Genomic DNA, 15517 nt, shown 5'->3' on the forward strand with positions numbered 1-15517 from the left:
TTACACTGTATTTGTACTATTGAGATTGTGTATTAAATGAGAATAGCAAATGTAATACTGTATATCGAAGGAAATTACTACTTTTATTTTAGGGGTTTTTAGTTTGAACTAGTTCATGGATTTATAAAAACCTTTGACTGGACTGTTCTTATGGGATACTGCTTTGGATGAATTTTCATTTTTTTTCTGAAAAAGATTGTACAATTTAAATAGTATGCAGATTGGAATAGCTTGTCATGTGTACTGAGTGCTAGAGAGAACAGGATTGAGGGTCAGTGTGTAGAACTCCAGCTGACTTTTGCTGTTAAATGAAATAGAGAATATCAGGGACTATTCTACTTAGTCACCAACTGCTGCTTCAAAAGGTGTAGATCTTTAATTTGTCTTGGTTCCTATTTGCCAGCTGTGTGTCAATGCCCTGGTTGTTCCTGCACATTGTAATTTCACCAAATGTCTCTGTTTAACTACCTGAGCACTATTGATAATGTTTATGGAAAGAGAGGAATGGTCTAAGTGGAGAAGCATTTTTCTGAGACTAAAACCTAAAGCAGTGTGCAGGAGTTCCTCAAATTTCTTAGCTTTCTGGCAAAACATTAAGAACATTCAGTACTTAAGTGAAGTACTGGCAGTTCTGTTCTGCTGTGAAACAGAACTTCACCTGTCCTCCAGGTTACTGTGCTGTCTTTTCCCAAGTCATCCCTGAGAAAACATATTTGCAACAAATTATGGATTTAAGGGTTTTTTTTTTTGAGTGTTGAGTGTCCATTTGTATCATGATTTTGTATATGAGTAGTATGTAGTTCATAAGTTCCCTATTATTTTGTAAGTCAACCTAAATCAACCTAAATTAATAAATAAATATTTTATGAAGCAAGGGCTGTAGATGTTATATAAAAACCCAATGTCTGTAAGAGATTTTTAACCTTTAGAAGGAAAATATGTCAGTACCAGTAGTGTGTTCTAAAGCAAAGTAAATATTTTAGTATGAAGCTTTACTTGGGTACCACCTGAAGTAAACCAAAATTGTTTAGCAGTGATGTTGAGTAAACACAGATGGTGACAGTTGCATGGTTTAGTGGCCAATGTTTGCTCTTATGAAAGCTTTACCTTAATTGTTAGGATGGTTCAAATGGGGGCTTGATGAGGACCTTGTTTGCAGAGATGTTAACAGTAGTGACTACTTCAGTATTATTGTTATTTGGGAACTCATGATTTCATTAGCTCTTTTGGCCTTGAAAGGAAAACAGTTCAGTACTTGCATAGAGGGTTCCTGTAGTTCTACTTTTAGGCAATTGTTGGTAAAGTAATATAGTCAAGGAGGATTGTTAGAGTAGATGATCAAAGTGATCAAACATGAAACTGTTTCGTGGGTATTTATTCAGAAGTTTGAACAGATTTTAATTGGTTTGCTACAATCAATTCTTGATTGAAAAACTTGGACAGATTTTGCATTAATGCTTAAGTAATAAATGTTGAAAATGTCACCTTTAATCTATGTTATTTTCTTAATATAGGTACTGTCTTAATTTTGCATTTTATTCCAAGTAGTCAGCCTCTCTTATTCTTTCTATTTCTTCTTTTTTTTTCTTTAAATATTTCTGCTTTTTAGGCTACCTGTTCAGCTCTGGAAATGCCCATCCATTCTGACATACTACAGATAATTGTGGATTATTTGTATACAGATGAAGCTCTTGCCATCAAAGGTGCCTTTAATATATTTTCAACTGTAACTCTTGCAATTTTTATATTTTTAAAATAGAAATTCAAAACTTAGTATGCTTGTGTTGGAGTTACATTTAAAAAAATCAAAATTCTTGACTCTTTCTTTGGAGTTTGAGGGGATAGCAGTACCCCAGGCCTTGTTTTACCTTTTCTTTAGTTTGTCAAACTGCAGTTTTCCTTTTCCCTCCTTCTGTTGCTTCAAAAAGTGGATTGTTGGTGCACTTCTAAGGTATTTCTTGTGCTGTGAAAATACCATCAAAATTTGCGAAGCCATTATATTTGTGCTTTGGTAAAATTTCATTGAAGCTGTCTGTTTTATAGTTGCTTTTGATTTGCCCCCAGTGTTTATATGATGGTTTGTTTTCCAGATTCTCAAAATGTGGAATTCATATGTAATGTTCTTGTGGTAGCAGACCAGCTTCTTATATCCAGACTCAAAGAAATCTGTGAAGTAGCCATTGCAGAAAAATGTGAGTCCTTCCACATGTATTGTAAAGGGTTAGAGAACAAAAAATGCTATTTTTAGATGTTCTTGCCTTTTGCAGCACAGAATTTGTGTATCTTCCTTTCAGATGATTACATTTTGATGTTCATTGCATGTCTGCTAATAATTGCTTCTTTAGTCTGAGCAATATTCTAGGTTAGCATGATCTTCCATTACTTATGTCCATGCTCTTTAATAAAAAAAAGTAAAAAAGAAAAAAAAAAAATCTAATCCAAATGAAATCTTCATTTCATTGAATTGAAATTTCTTTTATTTAAAATATGATAAAATGAATTCTGTTTCTATTTCTGTCCTCGTGTTTAGTGTTCCCACTCTCCTCTTTTGCTCTCCTTATTTTTTCTTTAACTGTGCTAAATTTGAACATTTGGATGTTTAACAACTGTTTTTGCTATTTATGAAATTTACTATTTTTATCTTTCTTTTTCCTTTTTGTTTTGGACTGCTGGGTTTTAATATTTTGAAATTGGTCTGTTTGTAGGCAGGGCTTTTTAGTTCTGTGCAGCAGCCATTGCATGCAAGCTGCCACAAAGTTACATGGAGCTCCCTATTGTTTATGGCCATTGGAGCATTAGCATTTTTTCTAGGAATGGGATAGTATAAGATACGTTTCAATAACTAGATCATGCTGCACAATAACTCTTAAAATGGCTGCTTGATACTACAGCCAATTATCTAATTTAGTTTGTTGGTTTTTGTTTCTGCAGTGACTTTAAAGAATGCTGCTGAGCTGTTGGAGTTCTCAGCAATGTATAATGCTGAACAGCTAAAATTGTCCTGCTTGCAGTTCATAGGACTCAATATGGCAGCTTTGCTTGAAGCAAGGTAAGCAGGAATGCAAATGTGTTCATGTATTAGTTGTAAAATTTAAAAAGCCCAAAAAGGTAAAATTATTGGAATAACTAATATGGACAGTTTAATGTTAAAATGCAGCTGAATGCTTCTAGTTTAAAGGTAGGCTCGTTTTTGTCAGTTAGGGAGAGAGAAGCTAGTTAAATCTCTGTACATACTGTACCAGTTCTGTAATACAAAACCATATGTTACAGTCTGGCATGAAGAACCTCTCTGGAATTCAGTGGGCTTTAACATTAGGTCTAGTCTTTTCTGGGGTTTTAAAAGCATTTTTGAAGATGCATAAAACTGCTGTGGGGCTTTTCCCTTCATTTGAAGGCTGGGTTTTTTGGGGGGATGGGGATTATTGTGGGGATTTTTTGTTTGTTTTAGGACTGTTTGTTTGGGTGTAGTTTTTTTTTTTTTTAAACATAGTTGTTAACAATGAATATTTGATTTGTTTTAAGTAGGTGTATTAAATAGCTGCTTCATTTTCCAAAGAGGATGGGCCTGTCCTCTGGTAGTCTTTTTGCTTTAACGTCTGCAGTGAGAGCTGAACAAATTAATTTATTATCCTTGCTTTCCACAGTGGTTCTAAGTTCTGAGAAGCTGAAGGTGTGCTCTGGCCTTCCTTCTCTTGATGCATTTGGACAGGCCGTAAAGTTGTTTCCTAAGTACATATCATCTTCTCAGAACAAACCTTATCAGCACTGAATGAAGTTCTTTTCTAGCAAAACCTTAAGAAAAATACCAAAAAACCCAGCCAAAAAAAACCTCAATTGTGAGTTCTCTCTGTCCTTTTTATCAGACTTCTTCTCACTTAGAGAAGTTCTTAGAGATCTGAAACAGTTCAGAATGCCAGCATTTCATTGCCACATCACACAGTGGCTTCACTTGCATCCCAGATACAGAAGTTCATTCTTATTAGCAATTTCCCTCTTCACCTCTCTATAAAATATGAACATTCTAACCTTTGATTTTTGAGAGAAGAGTAAAAATCTAGTAATGTTGCCTTAAATATTACCTGGAATTCAGACTTGTTTCCTCTTAAGCCTACATGTAATATTCTTGTTACGATTAGGAGTCTGGCTACATTTTAATGAAAATCTGAAAATGTTAGTATTGGGTAGAAAGAGTTTTAATTTGAGAAACCTTGAGAAACAGAACTAACTCCTGACAGCTTTTTGCAAGGAGAACTGCTCACATGGACAAGACAGTTCTGTTGAGTCAAGTTTGTTGCTGTAGTATTATTTATTGGCATAAATGTCTATGTTGTGTGTTGTGTTTGAGTTTTGTGGAGAATTTACTTAGATTTGGAGTATTTAGATACATGTCAGGAGGACAGTATGCAGAAATAGGTAAAGCTACCAGTTCTTGGTAACTTAAATATATAGGTCTGTTTTGGCTGTGACCTTAGGTAAAGATAGGTGGGAAGGTTGTGTGTTTAATCCTACCCTACAACAAAGGTATTGATTAGTTTTTATTTTGTGTTCAGTGTCTTCCTTTAGACTCTGACTGCCATGAATAGGTGATAATACCTGTAGATGAGATTCATCCAAAATGTTAATCTGAATTTTTAATTAATGTGATTTTTTTATAAGTTGCTAAGATGACTGTGATATTTAAGGATAAAGATAATTTTTATTTTATTTTAGGACTCTGGAAGTCTTAAGTGATGAAGTTGTGAAGGATCTTTCTGTTTATTACAGGAAAATGGTAAGTTGTACAACTTGAGTGTAAGCTGATTAGGTGTAAAATGAGAATAGATGTGATAAATATGTACCTGCAGAGTCTGTAGGTGACAGGCTGAAATGGAATATCTGACTCAAAAGATAAAGTTGTCTTCTGCTGTTATCACTCTCAAGGAGTCCATATTTCATTATTCACTAGCTACTGCTGCTACAGTGTTGTGTCTTTTAAATTAATTAGTTATACACATTAAACATATTAATGTTCTGTAATTAACAGTTGTTGCTTGGAACAGGGTAAGCAAAACCTATGGAAAAGAGCATCCCTTACTTAGAAGAAAGCTAAAACGTTCAGGGTGATCACAAAGATGTTAAAATCAGTAAGAAGAATAAAGTGAAAATCGAACTGTAATGCAGTGATGATAGCCAAGAGCCATTATAATCCAGAATTCTCTTACTGTAAAAGATAAATGTTTGCAAAATCTTTAAGCCATAAGTTAACAATAGATGAAACATAGGCATTTTGTGTCTGTCACTTAAGGTACTTCTCCAATTTTGCTTAAAGATATAATTTAAGTTTATGAGCTTGTTAGGTAATTAATTACCTGATTTGTGAAAGGGTTTTAAATGATGAACGGTTTTGGCCCTCTTAGATAAATTTGCTAGCATACAACTTCAGTGAAACTTAATGTAACAACTTTTACAACAGATTCCAGCTATGGTCAGGAGAGTAATTACTCCATATCCAGATGGACCTGATATAAGTTCTTTTGAGCCTGAAGATGGAGAGAACTTTGTCTTTTTAAGGGAAGAAATGAATACAGAACAAAATTCTCAGTAAGTATTTGCTTTTCATCAATATTTTTAACTGGATGAATTGTGTGTGGTATTGGTGCCTGACTGTATTTAAGTTCAGAATTGAAAGATTAAGAAATGAGATTTCAAAGACCATTCTCAGTTTCCTTAAGTCTTTGAGAATGTTGCAAAACTGCAGCAGAGCCCTTGCAGTTTATAAGTGGCGTATGATCATGTAAAGGTTGCAAAATGAGCATTCACAGCAATGTTTGGGGGTTGTGCATGTGATGAGAGTATCTGTATATGTGTGAGACCAACTGTGCATTTCAATGTACTTCACTGCATTAGGAGAGATCAAAAGAGAAAAAACAGACTTGAATGTACTATAGATCTGTATGAAAAATTGTGATAATCTAAATTTCTTGATATTAAGAAATATCACAGACTTGTCAAGTGAAATACAGAGCTTGGTAGTATGATAGAATGGCTTGGTAACCGGCTTCCAAATAGTGGGATAAAATGTCAGCCTGCAGAGGAAACCTCACCTGAAATATTGTCTATTGTTCTGAGCATGTGTGTCAGGAAAAGTTGCACTAAATAAACTATTGTAGGTAAGAACTAGTAGATCAAGGCAACTGAGAGGCTATTTTATATTCAAGCCTTTCAGTGATTTTCAAGGCAGGGTGGTAGCATCTAGGGAATTGGGTAGTCCAAGGATTGAAAAATAGAGTACGGTAGTGCTGCAGCAGTGGTTAAGTAGTTATATAGTTACTTAACAAAAATCTGCTTAAAGAAACTTTGAAATAGTGCACTGTAGCTGCATTTCATGTAATTCTGAATATCTAGTAGTTTTGTTAAAATGAAAGATGCCCTTTTTTATTTGATTTTTCTCTTCCTAATAGCATATACAGGAACACATGATATTTAGGTAACATCACCCTGTATCTGCTTTATTGTAAAATTAGTATTACCACAATGGTAGTGTTTATGTTGGGGAAAATTGAGACCAACTGTGGCATTTATTGGGCTTCAGTAATTTAGGGGAAAGTAAGAGAGAAAAAAGTGGAGAATTGTATGTAATTTGCTTTATGTCAGTTGCTGTGATATGTAGCAGGTTTAATCTGACCTAGGTGGCAGTGCCAGCCTGTGAAGCAGCTGTATCTTCCACTGTCTCAGCAGAAGTCTGTGTGCAATATAATAGTCCAAAGGCTAGATGTAGATTGGAAAGAGTTTTTTGCTTTTCCTCCTGGATTCTTCTTTTCCCCCAAAGTCATTTATGAAATGGTTGTGCCAGTGCATAAGCAGAGAGGAGCAGGCAGAAAGTGCCAGCTGCTGAGATGAGGTACTACTGGTTGAAGTATAACTGCTGCTGCTGACTGAGAAAGGTGATGTTGACATGGGTAGTTCTCAGTTTCTTTGGCTTTAATGCATCCTGTGGATTTTTTGGTCTTTTTCCTATTAGGGAAGCCCTTTTCAAAAAAGCAAAAACTAAGGCAAAAAAGAAGCCAAGAAAACGGTCTGACAGCTCTGGAGGATATAATCTGTCAGATATTATTCAGAGTCCGGCCTCCACAGGTCAGTGGGAAAGAGATTCCTTTCAGGTATAAATACAGAGCATAAAGTGTAATATGCAATGCAATTTCTGTATTTCAAGAAGGAAATCTTAGAAAGATTATTTCTTTTCTAGTGAACACTATAGTTGAATTTAAATAGTGAATTCTTAAGATAAGGGTTTTTTTGAAAGGGTGTTTGTCACCCTTTTGAAAGAGTGTTTGTCATTGTACCCAAGTTCAGCTAAAAGCATGTATTTTATCAAATAAAGATACTAAAACCACATAAGAAAATGTGTATTAAGTGGAACATTTCTGTTGTGGGTTTTTTTTTTCTGAAACACAAAGAATTACTTAAGAATTAAATTACTCACTTTTTATTGAGAAGATGGTAGAAGAATTTAAAGGAAAAGTGTTGTTATTTGTATATTCTGAGACAGAAGAAGAAAACTGGGAGTAATGTTATTCTGAAAAAATATTTAGGATAGCAAAAAATTTGCTTATACTTACCACTGGCTGGTATTCTGGACTAGGTAAGCTTCTGATTGCTTTAATTCATCATATGGTGTTAATAATTTTTGTGTTTGTTAAGCATTGTTTAGTCTGGCTCTCATGATTTAATAGTTCTACTATATTTTTGTATTTCTAGGCTCAGTAAAACTGGATAAAGCTAACTCAGTAGACTCACTTCCAGAACTCTTAACATCTGACTCTGAAGGTAGTTATGCAGGAGTGAGTAGTCCCAGAGACTTGCAGTCCCCTGACTTCACAAAAGGATTTCATCCAGAGAGGACAGAGGTTGGATTTCCTCTTAGCAATTTTTTTGTTGTTTGTGTTTATCTAGTCCATCAAAAGCAGAGTTTTTATTTTAGAGTCTTTCTGTGAACCTGTTGTACAATAGAGTGGATCACTTTGAAGAGTTGTAGTTTATTTGATTAAGAAAATAAAATTTAGTGTTTGCAGCGTTTATTCAACAATTTTCTGCCTGATCTTTAGATGAAGGACAAAGTATGCAGTCCGGGTATGAAACCCTCTCACCCTAACAAGGAGATGAAGTCATACAAGGGAGCATCAGCAGTGCTGCAGTCTGTTCCACAGTCCATTCCCAGTGCCAGACACAATTCTGCAAGCTCTCCCAATTGGGTAGCAACCAGTTTCAGGTGCAGTAATACTTACAGTCACTGGTTTACACTTGGTAGTGAAAGCTAACAATGTTCTATTCAGACTAAAAAGCTATTTGCTCTACAAAATGATTGTACCTTACTTGACACGTGAACTCAAGATCTTGGTAATTTAATAAAAGGAGAATATTTTGTAATTATTAATTGAGAAAAACAATGCTCTATATATATATAATTCTTTTTTTTTAATTGCTTCCACTCTGTACTTCTAATATCTGTTTTTATAACACCTACTTGGTTAATAGTGTGAAAAATATGGGACAGTTTTTTGTAGAATCATACCATGCCTGAAGCCTTTATTAGCTCCACTGGACTTTGACATTTTTTAGGCCTTTAGACTTAAAAGGGCTGTAAAAATCAACACCACAGGTTTAACTGGTATACTTGGTATAATGAAAAATTGAGTATTGTTTTTTATCTGTAAGGAGAGATGGAAGAAGTGCTGATTATGTTTTATTCCAAAGCCTGTCCCTGAATTGAGTTGAAATGCAGCTTACTTTACAGATGCTTTTAAGTACATACATTTTAATTTATAGTTTTTTGTAAAGTTTGGGAATGTGTAGATTTAATTCATGCTTTTTTCTGTGAAAGTTTAAAATTAGGTCATGTATGAAAAAAGAGACTGATATCTGAAGTTTACTGATGTTTGTGTAGTACTCTGACTGCAAAAGCTGTTTTGTTTATCATGTGAAATAATTTTAATCCTGCACTTAAAAGAGAGATCTAATCCAACATTCAGAGCTGCAAGCAGTGCTTCTCTATAACTTAGCATGAGCATTTGACTACTAAATAAGTATCCTTATTTAGCTATCTAATTTTTTTAAAGTAATCATAGTGTTAGGGATCTAATTTTTAGGGCTCTAATTTTTTTAAAGTAATCATAGCTCACATCTTTTTGTTTCGTACTATAATGAGTCTTGAAAGTATTTTTATAGTGTGTTCTTAAATATGTATATATTTATAAAAGTTTTGTCAGAAGCATTTTATTTGAGGTTTGCCATAATTGAGGAAACAGACATAAATTATACAACCAGTTACCCATCCTATGTATGATTTAGAGGATTTCAATGAAGGCTGGAACTGTGGAATGTAAGTAAAAATCAGTGCCTTGTAAGGTAACTTTTTATTTTTCATTTAGTCCTGCCAGCCCTCCTGCTATGGATCTGAGAACCATCATGGAAATTGAAGAAAGTATGCAGAAATGTGGAACCATGCCAAAGGCAAATTCAAGGTTGGTAAAAAACCTAAATCTATAAAAAAGGGTGATAGGTCTAAGTTGTTATGAATTTACTTAGTGGTTTAGGCCATTCAGTTTAAAAAAAGCAGGAGAAAAGTTGTGCTATTTGGTTTTGAACAGCTTTGTTTACTTCATTATGTTGTTTTTCTTTGAGCATACAAAATGAATTCCTTTATTTTACTCTAGTCTTGCTTTGTCAACTACTGCAAAAGAACAAGTAAGCTAGTATCTTAAATAAGTGGCCTGTCCTGCTGAGCCTTTCTGTTTTTGGCCAAAAAGAATTAATTCTTGCCCTTGGACTTTGGAAATTACTTGTGCACGAGTACTGGATTTGAGAAGTTCATTTCTTGTCTTGCATTCTCTGACCTCTCCCAGAAACCATGTCTTGATGTTAACAAGTCTTCAGACAGAAGCAAGTGGGGTTCCTTCTTGTAGGAGCATCCCAAATGACACAGGGAGATAAATGTGCTTTTTTACAAGGCAGTGTGTTAAAGCTAGTGTTGTTTAAGTGGCAACGTATGGAAGAGAAGAGGAGGTGACTCTCATGACCTTTGAGGTGTGGCTTTCTTATAAAGGAGACTTAGGACAGTACTCATGGAACCTGGTAAAGGTTTGCTTGATAGATTCAGAAACTGCAAACAAAACAGCCAAGACTGAAGAATCCAAATAGCTTAGAAAAGAATATTGTTGCAGATAGAAGAAATGGCTCTATGCTATTGCATACATTTTTTAATGTATGAATATTTTTAGTTTAAGGGAGCTAAGCTTGAAAATCTCTAAAAAAATCACCAGATTAGAAAGTAGTCTTCATCTGGTGGTAGTCCTCTTTTGGTGACTTGATTCCTACTCTGCGTGTTTTCATTTATGGACATCTATGTGAAGAATATTTCTATGATGTTTTCTTTCTGTCACTCTCTTGATATTAATTGATCCTCTTTTTTTTTTTTTTTTGCTTCCTAGCAATCTGAGCCCTTGTTCCCTCCTTGCCTTTTGTCACTCTAAGCAAAGTATTTTTGTTTAGGGAAGAAGTTATTTCTCAGTTTAATTTGCAGGATTAAAGGTGAGTCATCGCAAAGGACATGGATCTTACAACTTCTTTCTTTGCAATTTCCATTCACAGCAGAATGGTGTCTCATGGAATCAAGCTTTCTCAGAAGCAAAGGAAAATGATTGCCCTGGCAGCAAAAGATAATGGATCAGCTAGCAGCCCAGAGCCTACCACTCTAGTAACTGCACCACCTCCACCCACAAAAGTTGCAAAACTAGGGAATGTGTGGTATGTTATAAATCAAATATCAATTCTTTTTCTTTGGAGAGTTTTACATTGAGTAGGCAGACTGAACTATTTGAATCTACATTTGGAAGTAATCTAGAAATTCAAAGGGGTAGGGAAATGCAGTGGTTGCAATTTAACAGTTCTTTGAAATTTTGCTCTGAGTCAGAAGACTGCATCCCATCTGCTGCTTTCCTGTGTACGATGTTGTATTTGCAGATGGTGTTGAAGTAAATCATAGAAGAAGAAGAACTAGCTCCGAAACTTAGTTAGGAAGAGGTTATTGAAAACCATTATGAATGGTGCTTTTTCTCTGTCAAAACCAAAGGAAAATGTTAGCCCTTCCTGGGGAAAGGTCTGGAATGACTTTGGACTAGAGAAAACTGACCCAAATTAGGGATAACAAAGTTATCTAGGTGTCTCGGAGCTGGAGGGAGCATTGGATGCTTCTAACAGTTTTTATGGTGGAAGGATGCATAGGGGTTTAAGATGACTTTGAATGCTGATCACATACAATATCATAGTAACTAATGCAAAAAAAGTTTATCATCTGTTCAGTGAATTAGGTTTATAACAAATATAATAAGGTGCTAGCCCAAGTCATGCTTTGTTCTTCACTTTTACTGTTGGTATTGGATAAAAGCATAAACAAAACATATAGAAGTTTCAAACTATGTAAATTTAATGGGTTTGACTATCTCAGGAATAAACCTATTTGCATGCTCTAAGCATGAAGTAAATGTTCATTTAAAGTTCATTTAAGTAAATGTGGCCATTTTTCCAGTTTTCCCTGTTCAAGAAGGTCTAGACTTTTTTTGCAGATTACATTTGTACTGTTACCCTAGAAGAATTGTCTCCTGTCCCTGTAGCTTATTTGGTTGTACCTCAGTGGGAGCAAAGGTTTCAGCATACCCATCACTGTCACTCTTAAGCTTTCTGTCTTCTCAATTGATTTTCATCCATGTACACTTAATACTAAAATTTAGGGTCTCTTTTACTCCCCCAATCCCTTAAATTTGTTCTGATACGATATTAGGCAAAGCCCACAATTTTATTTTTAGGAGGAAAGACAAATGAGTTGGTTTGCATTTAAAGATTCAGACTTTTCCTGACCTCTGAACAATAATTGAGATCTTGACAAAAGGAGAAACAAGGTTTGCAAGATTCATATTCTGAAGTCTAGTGAGTGGATGAATTTGTATCCTTAAAACTGGTCCTCTCAAATGCTTTGAAGAACATGCTACCTGCTTTACGCAGGTGATTTTGCAGGTCAAGCAGCAGGTTAATTATTTGCCTTAGCTAATGGAGGTGTCACAGGGCTGTTATAGCTCTGAGGCTTAGAATTTGCTAGGAGGAACTGATGGTTGAATCACATGTTGATGAGCACAGTAAACACTGAGTCATTCTATCCTTTATTAAAAAAGCAATACTCTATCTACTATTTGTAATCTCACCACTAATGTTGTAATTATCCATAAAAACAATTCCATATAAAAATCCAAAGAAATAAAGACAAAATTGTTTATAGAAATAAAATGAAGGTGAAGGAGAATCTCTATCCTTTTATCATTTGCAGTGACAAAGTATGAAGGAAATCCTGAGGCAGCTGATGTCTTCTTTGCCTCAGTCTTTATTAGTAAGATGAGTCATTCTCCAGGTACCCAGCCCCATGGGCTGGAATGAATCTCCCATAATCCAAGGGGAATGATATGCTACACTCTTAGACACACACAGGTCCATGGGGCTGGATGGGAGCAACCCAGGGGTACTGGGGGAGCTGGTGAAGGTGACCACTGAGCCACTTTAAATCATTTACCAGCAGCCCTGGTCAAATAGAGAGGGCCCTGGTGTCTGGAGGTGAGCCAATATGACACCCATCTTAAGAAGGATTGGGTGGAGAATGTGGGGGACTACAGGCCAGTCAGCCTGACCTCAGCTCCAGGGGGCTCATGGGGCAGATCATCCTTAGCGCCTTAACATGGCATGTGCAGGACAGCCGGATGGTCAGGTCTAGCCAGCATAGATTTAAGAAAGGAGGGTTGTGCCTGGATAGTTTGACTTATTCATACTATTCATCTACTCTCTGATAGATAATTCTTTACATATAGAGTGTTATTTAAACTGCAAACTGCCTATGAATTCTTCCTTGATTTTAAAAAGCAAATAAAGACTGATTTTTGACTATCCCTCGATAAATGTCTCCAAAAAGTCTATTGTGCTCTTAAGGTTCTGATTAAACAGTTTTTGGAAAGAGCTGGGCCTACTGTGTTACACAAACCATCTTAGGTGGAAAGGCTAGGGTATATTTCAGGAGGATGGAATCCAATCTAACACTCATGTGGTCACTGTGCGTGATTCCACTCGTTCCTCCTGCGTTCCTCTGGCTGCCAATCTGGAAAATACCAGTAGCTCAAGAGTTCAAGCACAGAACCAGTGGGAGCTATATGAAATTTTAAAATTAGGCCTCGCTGCTGGAAGAAAGCATTTATTGAATAAACTTCAAGCTGCTTTAGGCAAGCGATCAATTATTCGATTGCCCCTGCTAGTTATTCAAAGTATTTTTGTGTGTAAGGTAGAATGGTTATTACTCATCTAGGCTAATATTATATTTGCAGAGTTAGTCTGTAAATTCACAGTGGACTATTAATCGACTGCATTTGGCAGTTGATTGAGCTTTCCATACTTGCAATATAGTCAAAGCCATAGAACTTGTGTTCCAGTGAAATCAGATATTCAACTTGGATGTTGAATGCAGTGAAGCACACTTGCCAGAAGGGTGTGGGACCTTCTGACTTTTTTGGGTTGACTGAAAGTCTGTTATACACTATGCCCTACCTTTTCCACCAAGAGAAACCTCCAGTTTCACAGTTTTTTGGAAACTGAACCTTTCTTTCTTCCTTTGAAGAGAACTGAAAATTAGAAGGGAAAAATAAAATGCTGATTTAATATGCTAGTAATACTTTGAAAAAATGTCTAAAGTTAATTGCATGTTGACTTTATTAGTTCTCTAAACCTACTTTGATCAAGGAGGTGGGAGTGTTGCTTACTTGTTTTGGGCCTTCTTTAAGCTCAGGAGAGTCTATGGCTTTTCAAGACCAGAGGCATGAAGAAATTTGAAATCTCTCTTGAGAATTAACAATTGTGTATCCTGATGTCTAGGTTGTCGGTTTGACAGCTTATACTTAACATCAGCAGCTGTTTTGGAACTCTGTGCTTTGATGGTTTGCAGTTACATCTTAGAGAACCATAGTTATACTCTATGTTTTTTTTAAGTATAAGTTAGTTTTTCTAATTTTGCAAATTAGATAAAAATGTCAATGTATCAGGCAGGAAAAGCTGAAATTTAGAGTTGTTACATGCTTGGAAAATTTTGTACCACCTTTCAGACAAATCATTTTAAACCACAAATAATTGTTTTGGATAGGTTCACAAACTGAGAATGACACAGTTGATTTTTTTGGGAGATATTGTTTGTGGGTTGGTGTTTTTTTTTTGCTCTCTGTTGCAAGTGGATCTGATTGCAGTACAGAATTTTTATGGAAATGGGTAAATCAAATCAAAGTAGGCTACTTAAAATGTTAGTAGCAGAAGCAGCTTCTGTGACAGCAGATCCCATGGACCATATGCCTACTCAGTATAATAATTTTGGGGGAGCTCTGGTCAAACACTTGCCTGAACTTCTGTGTGCCAGCTGGTGGTAGGAATAGAGGATGTGCAAAATGACTCTGAGCCCCTGTATCTGGAGGCTCCCATTCTGCTTTCTGTGTCTTCTGTGTTGTTTATCCAATATTTAAATAAAAGAAAAAGATCCAGACTTAAGCCAGGGTGGTCTAACATCAGACATCATACATAGATTTCAGGTGCTTTTGTTGTAACATTTCAGATACAGTGTTGCACTTTTAAAATTCCCTTGTCTTTGTTCCCTTAAATTGTGTCCCACCCAGATGTAGCTTTAAAGTCTTTGACATGGGATGCTGTTCTTCTTATGGCAGTTGCGCAAACAATTGGCATTGTATAAAAAGCTTGTTTGGCTTCTGTAGTGTTTATGAAGAATTAATTCCAGAGCCTTGATAGGTAAGAGAAAGACTCATGGTAACTGCCTTGAATTCTGTAAATAAAGAGGTTTTGGGTTTAGAAAGTGTTCATGATACCTAAGATGCTAAATTGCTATATTTTCTTACTGGTTTATTTTTGAAAGATAATATGCAGGCTCTAATTCAGTAACTTGTGCTTGGACAAGTAAAAGAAAATTGAGCATATCAGATTTTTGAATTTCACTGTGGATTAAGGGATTTATAGAGCCTCAAGCAGGTATGAGTAAACCATTCAGTATCTTGGGAAGAAAAGATAAGGTGTACTTGACTTTCATGGTGGTAAACTGCCTGTGTTAGACCTACAGTACCTGGAGCATTGTGATTTATGAAAATACTTTTCAAGGACTAGCACTGTTAGAAAAGGTGCAGCTTGTCTAAGAGAAGCTATCTATGAAAAAAAGAATTAATTTATGAAAAGATGAGGTGGGGGGAATAGGTGGAGGGGTGGGGTTTGATTTTTTTTTTTAATTCTAATGACATTTCAAAACTACTGGCTTCCTCTGTTCTCATGGATATTTATTACCTGTTCTTTATCTATATGACCCAAAATGACTTATTGTAACAGATGGGGTCTAGCAGGATAATGGTGGTATACAAAACTTAAGTAACAATGTATTTTTAGTCATATAGTCATAAATGTATTT

General features: G+C 35.6%; 1 protein-coding gene across 2 annotated transcripts in view; it reads left to right on the forward strand.

Moving 5' to 3' along the window:
• IBTK (inhibitor of Bruton tyrosine kinase) overlaps window positions 1-15517 on the forward strand; it is a 52809-nt gene that overhangs the window by 26485 nt on the left and 10807 nt on the right. The window contains exons 16-25 of one of the 2 annotated variants that reach the window (XM_066547385.1): window positions 1610-1703; window positions 2091-2192; window positions 2932-3049; window positions 4711-4771; window positions 5453-5580; window positions 7001-7113; window positions 7738-7886; window positions 8085-8248; window positions 9408-9500; window positions 10627-10782. In XM_066547385.1, the coding sequence (XP_066403482.1) occupies window positions 1610-1703; window positions 2091-2192; window positions 2932-3049; window positions 4711-4771; window positions 5453-5580; window positions 7001-7113; window positions 7738-7886; window positions 8085-8248; window positions 9408-9500; window positions 10627-10782 (1178 nt within the window). The remainder of the gene's footprint in view (window positions 1-1609; window positions 1704-2090; window positions 2193-2931; window positions 3050-4710; window positions 4772-5452; window positions 5581-7000; window positions 7114-7737; window positions 7887-8084; window positions 8249-9407; window positions 9501-10626; window positions 10783-15517) is intronic. The other variant, XM_066547386.1, reaches the window with a different exon arrangement.

Source organism: Molothrus aeneus, chromosome 3 (genome assembly GCF_037042795.1).
Source record: "Molothrus aeneus isolate 106 chromosome 3, BPBGC_Maene_1.0, whole genome shotgun sequence".
Taxonomy (NCBI): Eukaryota; Metazoa; Chordata; class Aves; order Passeriformes; family Icteridae; genus Molothrus; species Molothrus aeneus.